We start from the raw sequence: 5,844 nt of genomic DNA, 5'->3' as shown, positions 1-5,844 counted from the left end.
TGGAGGACATCATAAGAGCAGCAACAGTGTCTTATACCTTTTAGTATCCTGGGGGCTTGCAGAGTTCCATGTATTAACAGACACCCAATAGTCACTTCTGTTTCATGTGATTAAGGCTCATCTTCCAACTAGACTATAAATTTCCAGAGAAAAAGAACTGGACTGTGTCTGTTTTTTGCATACCTTTTGATGCCCAGATGTTATGGTCTGAATGTTTGTGTCTCCTCAACATGCATATGTTGGAAGCTAATCACCAATGTGATGGTATTGGGATGTCATCAGGTCATGAACGTGGAGCCCTCATGGATGGGATTAGTGCCCTTATGAAAGATGACTCAGAGATCCCTCACTCCTTCTACCATGTGAGGTTACAGGCAGAGGTGCTGTTTATGAACCAGGAGGTGGGCTTTCACTAGGCACTGACTCTGTTGGTGACTTAATCTTGGACTTCCCAGCTTCCAGAACTCTAAGAATCTTAACGAATTTCTGTTGTTTATAAGACACCCAGTCTATGATATTTTGTTATAGCAGACCAAATGCACTAAGACACCAGATCAGGCCCTTAATATGATAGATGCTCAACAAAGATGAGATGGTCAATGAACGTAAACATTCCCTTTTTCTCTGGGTCTCTTTGCTGAGGCCAGACCAATGCTTCATCAATGGATGGAGAGAGAGACAGAGAGTGTTTTGCAGAGAAATGAATTGCAGCAATGAATAATCAGCACAGGATTTTTTTAGAGACCAAAGGTTTTATTCCAATCAGGAGTCATTTACTTTTGGAAGCTATTTCTCTGAGTCCTTTGTGAAGAGGACAGCCTCATTGATGCTCTCAGTGATGTAATCTATGTTGTAGGAATTGATACAGGTGAAGTTGATCCGCCCATTCTTGGGGATATAGATACGCTTTTTCTTGACCAAGTAGTCCACCTGTTGGGCTGGTGATGACCATAGGGTCTCAGATCCTGAGGTGGCCACCTCTAGCTCCCCTCTAGCCTAGGGTGAATTATGGAGGAGAGGGAGTGTCAGCCTTTCTGGGGATCCAGAAGCATCTTGAAAGCAGCTCTTCCTTCCTCAGGAAAGGATCAAAATCTGGGGTGAAGCTAGGGACTGGTCACCTAGTCCATGAAGTTTATGCTCAAATACAAGCCCAAATACAAGGTGAGAAAGTGGGGAGCTGTCCCTTCCTAGACACTTACGGTTGAGTCCAAGATAGCCATGGGACCCCTTCTGCTCCGTGATGTGATCCCAGGAGCCTGGGGTTCCCAGGAGCCGGAGCTTCTCCTTCACTTTTTCCTTGGTCATCATGACGTTCTTTACAACCCCTTCCAGACTCTGTTTCCTGCCAAGGGAAAGACATCAGGAATTTAAGAGCATAAGGTCTCCCCGTGCTCTCAGCCTCCTCAGTGCCTTTCCCCTCTTCTCCCTTCAAAAGTGGTGGAGCCAGGCCTCCACCTGGGATGGTTATAAATGGGAGGGGGTTTCAGCCCATATTAATGTAAGCAAGGGAAGCAGACTCTCAGGCAGACTGCCAGAGTAGCAGGCCCTTGGTCCTTCCTCATCTCCTCCTGCAATCTGGGAATGTTCAAATAATTCAATAATAATTTGACCTGGGTCCAAAAAGCGCATCCTATTACCCACTGCCGCAGGCTGGGCAACCCTCAGCATAGCCGCTGCCATTGGTACACAGGGGCTCCTCAGTAAAGAGTAAAGAGGCAATGTGGGCAGGAAGAGAGGCAGCCACTGCATCCTGTGAGTCAGCAAGTCTGTGGGTATCCAGAGGCTCCGCCCACCCGTCCTGCCCCACCCCTCCCCCTTACCATTCTCCCTGCATAGCCGGGTTACAGAGGACAGAGGTGATAATGCGAGCACCCGTGGCAGGAGGGTTTAGCCACAGGGCCCGCGCGAAGTCCGTCAGCTGCGAGAGGACGCACAGCAGGAGCTCGTTACTGAGTGCCACCACCACGAGGATCCCCACTCCTTCGTCTGCAGCATTGGGACAGACAGCCTGTCTCAGCGCCCCCTCTGCCATTCCCGGGCCGTACACGCGGTCTCTGCCCCTTGCCTTGCTGAAGAGAGGGCTGGACAGCGGGGCTCGCCACCCAGCCCCACCAAGTTAGCATCCATGCCCCGGGAAGCTGCCACAGGCTCCTCTTGCAGGAAAAAGTAGCCACAGGTAAGAGCCTTAAAGGTGGAAGGGAGTTGAAAGATCACTAACTCCCACCCCTCATCTTATAGTGGAGGAAACAGAAGCCCGAGAGGCGTGGGATGGCTCAGCTAGAGTCAGTTTTAGCAGCTGAGCTGAGACCATACCACAGAACCTGACTGGTAGCTCAGTGCCCTTCCCTTCTGCCGCCGGTGCCCTCTCTGGAGGCCTGGGTTCTTTCCAGAGGGTAGGAGATGTCAAACGCGTCGCTCGTGCCCAGGGTGGGGCACCACCAGGCCTTCCCTTCTCCTCCTGCCCACGTCATACCATAAATACCAAAATTCTTGGACAGAGACTGGCTGCAGAAGAACTCAAAGCCTTGAGACACAAAGTATTGTAAGAATCTAGCATCTTCTTCCAGGTCACCTGTCGTTAAACCTTGATAGGGAATGTCAAAAAATGGAAAGATCTGCTTGCTCTGTAGGAGAAAGGAGAATGAGAAAAGGAAGGGACTGATGGAGGCGCAGCAGGTGGTGAGAGGGAGGGGAGTCAGGCGGGAGGGTGGGCTCACCTTCATGAGGACCATCAACTGTGTCCACTGACCCTGTGTCAGCTTGCAGCTGCCGATGTTCCCAATCACGAAGATACAGCCATGCGGGGCCTGCTGCAGGTAGAGACTGTCTCGTCAGGCGCTTCCTTGACCACGTAGGTCATGGCAACGCGACATTGGGAGGAGACGTGGTCCTCCATGTTGGTCCTACTGAAGGGCTACGAATCCAAGCCTAGAAAAGGCCTTGATGATCGAAGGGGGCGGGAAAGGAAAGGGAAACTGTGAATCAAGTCTCGGGGGGTGCTTCTGAGCGAGCACATCTACCTCCACCACATCGAGGAGCATGCTGGGGTCCAAGCACAGCCGTGTGGAGTCCCAGAAGATGTGTTCATAAACTGTGAAGCCCATGTCCTGGAAGACGAGTCCATGCGGTTCTGTGGGGAGACATCCCCCACCAGCTGGTACCCGGCAGGTGGAAAGATGGAAGCAGCCACACCAGAGAGTGAGCCTGAGGGGGAGGGTCAGTGGCCGAAGGCAGGACAGTAACAGGAGAGGGACAAGCATACCTTGGCTCGTCCACCATGTTTCTCATGACAGAGGGTGCGGAGGACAACAGTGGAGATTGCAAATGGGGTAGGAATCAGGAACACAGGACGGGGGTCTGCTGTTGCCCCCACTTGCCTAACACTCACCTTTGTGAGAAGAAATGATGTAAACTACTTGAGAATCCCGATGCCAAGTTTTGAGGAACTGGGCCCCCAGCTGGAAAGCACCACTGTCACCTACAGTGTGCACGCCCCCTGCCTGCCAGCAAACCAGAAGCAGGAGTAGCACCTGCAGGCACTGATGTTTCCCAGAAAAAGCTGGGGAAGGAGGGTCGCTTCCTCATGGAGGTCAAAGCAACATGCTCCAACACATACGCCTCCATTGACTCATTCAACCAGATTTACTGAGCACCTACTATGTGCCAGACACTGTAGTAGGCACTTGGGATGCATAAGGGAACAAAAAGAACACCCTCCACCCCCGTGGTGCTCACATCCATACCAGGCACGGGCAGCCTTTTTCTACAAAGGGCCAAGTAGTCAATGTTTTAGGCTTTCAGGCTGTATAACTACTCAAGTCTGCCTTTATAGCAGAAGACAGCTCTGGACAAGGCAAGCAAATGATCGTGGCCATGCTCCAATAACATTTTCTGGACACTGGAATTTGAATTTCATATAATTTTCATGTGTCCCAAAATATTACCCCTCTTTGATTTTCAACCATTAAAAAAAAATTTAAAAAGAGTGATGGTGATACCAGCCCCACTTCAGATTCAGATCATCCCCTTCTTAAAAGAGCTTGCACATAATCACGTGGGCTGGTGCGAGAGCCCTGGTTTGGGGTCCTGGCTCTGCCCTCCAGTGACCAAGCTGGGGGACTCTTTGAGCCTCAAGGGGCCCGTCCAAAGTCTCTTTCAGGTTTATGATTGTACATCCCCTATCCCCGATCTCCACTCCTTGTGTCTCGGTGAGTAAGGAAAGGGCCCTGCTTCTTACCCTGTTCTCCATAATGACTTGGCTGTCCTTTCCAAAGAGGAGGTTCAAGGAGGCCTGGATGAATGATTTCATGCCCATCACTGGCGTGTACTCATAGGTCAGGGAGGGATCCTGGGCGATCTGCATTCGGGTCTTGCGCACGACAGAGGACACCCAGGGTTGGCCTTGGCTGGTCATGCAGACTGTGAGGGTAAGGGAAGAGGGGGCTCTTTTTTTTGCGGTACGCGGGCCTCTCACTGTTGTGGCCTCTCCTGTTGCGGAGCACAGGCTCTGGACGCGCAGGCTCAGCGACCATGGCTCACGGGCCCAGCCGCTCCGTGGCATGTGGGATCTTCCCGGACCGGGGCACGAACCCCTGTCCCCTGCATCGGCAGGCGGACTCTCAACCACTGCGCCACCAGGGAAGCCCGAAGAGGGAGCTCTTAATGCCCACCTCAGCATCTGCGAGTTTGGGCTCTTCAGAAAGCCCACAGATCTGTCCTGCCTCTCTTGGGGCTTTGGGAAGTCATCTAGGAAAAGACAACTTTCCTTTTCTTTTTCCCCTTTTATCAAAACAATGTGTTGTTAGTGAATGTATCTAATTTTCATCTTTTTAAAAAAGGCAACAGAAACCTATGCCATTTAAAGGGCAAAAATGATAGACAACGTGAGAGCTGTAGGTACATGAGACTGAACAAAGGTGACACTGACTTTCAGCATAACAAGGGCTGGCTGCATCACTGAACAGTCCATTTTAGGAGCCATTCTCAGTACAGGAGCGGAGGAGGGAGGGGGTGGAATGAAGAGGCTGAAGGAAGTACAGTGTCCACGCAGGCCCCAAGCGTAGAGCTGGGGGAGAGGATACAGCTCTCATCAAATCCCGGGAAACCCGCAGAGAAGGGCAGAGGGCACAGAATGGCCCAGGAGGTTTCCTGCTCTTTTATTTACCCACTGGGCAATTCTGTTAACAGGAGCAGAGCTGTCTGTCTGGGGAGGCTTGGGCTCTCTCCCGATACGGCCCTCCTAGAGGCAATGATGGTAGACTAGGTCTCACACTCCAAAACTACGAGACACCTACCTTTATAGGCCAGGAACACCTTGTTAGGGTGGTCATCTTGTTTGTAGGTCTTCAGCAAGCTGCCTTCTAGCTTCTGGGCTAGGGGCACATCCGTGAACACAGACATTGTTGAGGGAAAGTAGAGCCAAGACTATGCTTCCGCTCCCGAAGGCTTCTGCTCTGCAGCGTTCCTCCAAGTCTGGACCCGACAGACCAGCCTCTTCCCAGAACCTTGGCAACTCCAACGCAGAGGCTCCGGTCAACTGGTCACCAGAGCAACAGAACCCCACCACTCACTGTCTCCGCGGTGGCCGTCCTCCAGGGCTACGGGAATACTGCAAGACAACTGGGGAGAACCCTCTGAGAGAGGGGGCCCGGGGAGGGTGTAGGGAGGACTTGGAACTCCCAGGCACCTCTCCCTAACTCACTGGCTCCTCTCGTCACCTAATCCAAAATAACAAGTCAGCCCCTTAGAAGATGGGGCAACGCAGGCAGCCATGAGCCCGGCGAGGGCTCCTCCTGCAGGTGGGAAAATCTCTGACCCAGCAGTAACGTGAGTCGAGGGATACAT

At 52.1% G+C, this 5,844-nt stretch overlaps 1 protein-coding gene across 1 annotated transcript; it reads right to left on the bottom strand.

Moving 5' to 3' along the window:
• Nucleotides 1-786: 786 nt before the first annotated feature.
• On the bottom strand, nt 787-5,400 carry GOT1L1 (glutamic-oxaloacetic transaminase 1 like 1). Its single transcript, XM_060136578.1, has 9 exons — nt 5,295-5,400; nt 4,238-4,419; nt 3,389-3,500; nt 3,021-3,130; nt 2,718-2,810; nt 2,474-2,624; nt 1,821-1,986; nt 1,200-1,342; nt 787-938 (listed from the first exon to the last, which is right to left on the bottom strand). Exons 1-9 carry the CDS (start codon nt 5,398-5,400, stop codon nt 787-789), a joined length of 1,215 nt encoding a protein of 404 aa, XP_059992561.1.
• Between the last annotated feature and the right edge of the window lie 444 nt (nt 5,401-5,844).

Source organism: Lagenorhynchus albirostris, chromosome 21, assembly GCF_949774975.1.
Source record: "Lagenorhynchus albirostris chromosome 21, mLagAlb1.1, whole genome shotgun sequence".
In the NCBI taxonomy this organism is placed as follows: Eukaryota; Metazoa; Chordata; class Mammalia; order Artiodactyla; family Delphinidae; genus Lagenorhynchus; species Lagenorhynchus albirostris.
The sequence above is the reverse complement of the archived record's forward strand: the minus strand, read 5'-3'. Positions and strand labels throughout refer to the sequence as shown.

Bases quoted from the DNA above. Each gene is read 5' to 3' on its own strand.
- GOT1L1 (XM_060136578.1), bottom strand. From the start codon at position 5,400: ATGTCTGTGTTCACGGATGTGCCCCTAGCCCAGAAGCTAGAAGGCAGC. The intron at 3,501-4,237 runs GTAAGAAGCAGG...GTTTGCTGGCAG, and splicing joins AAGTCATTATGGAGAACAGG to GCAGGGGGCGTGCACACTGT. The intron at 2,625-2,717 runs GTGAGCCCACCC...TTTCTCCTACAG, and splicing joins AGTTGATGGTCCTCATGAAG to AGCAAGCAGATCTTTCCATT.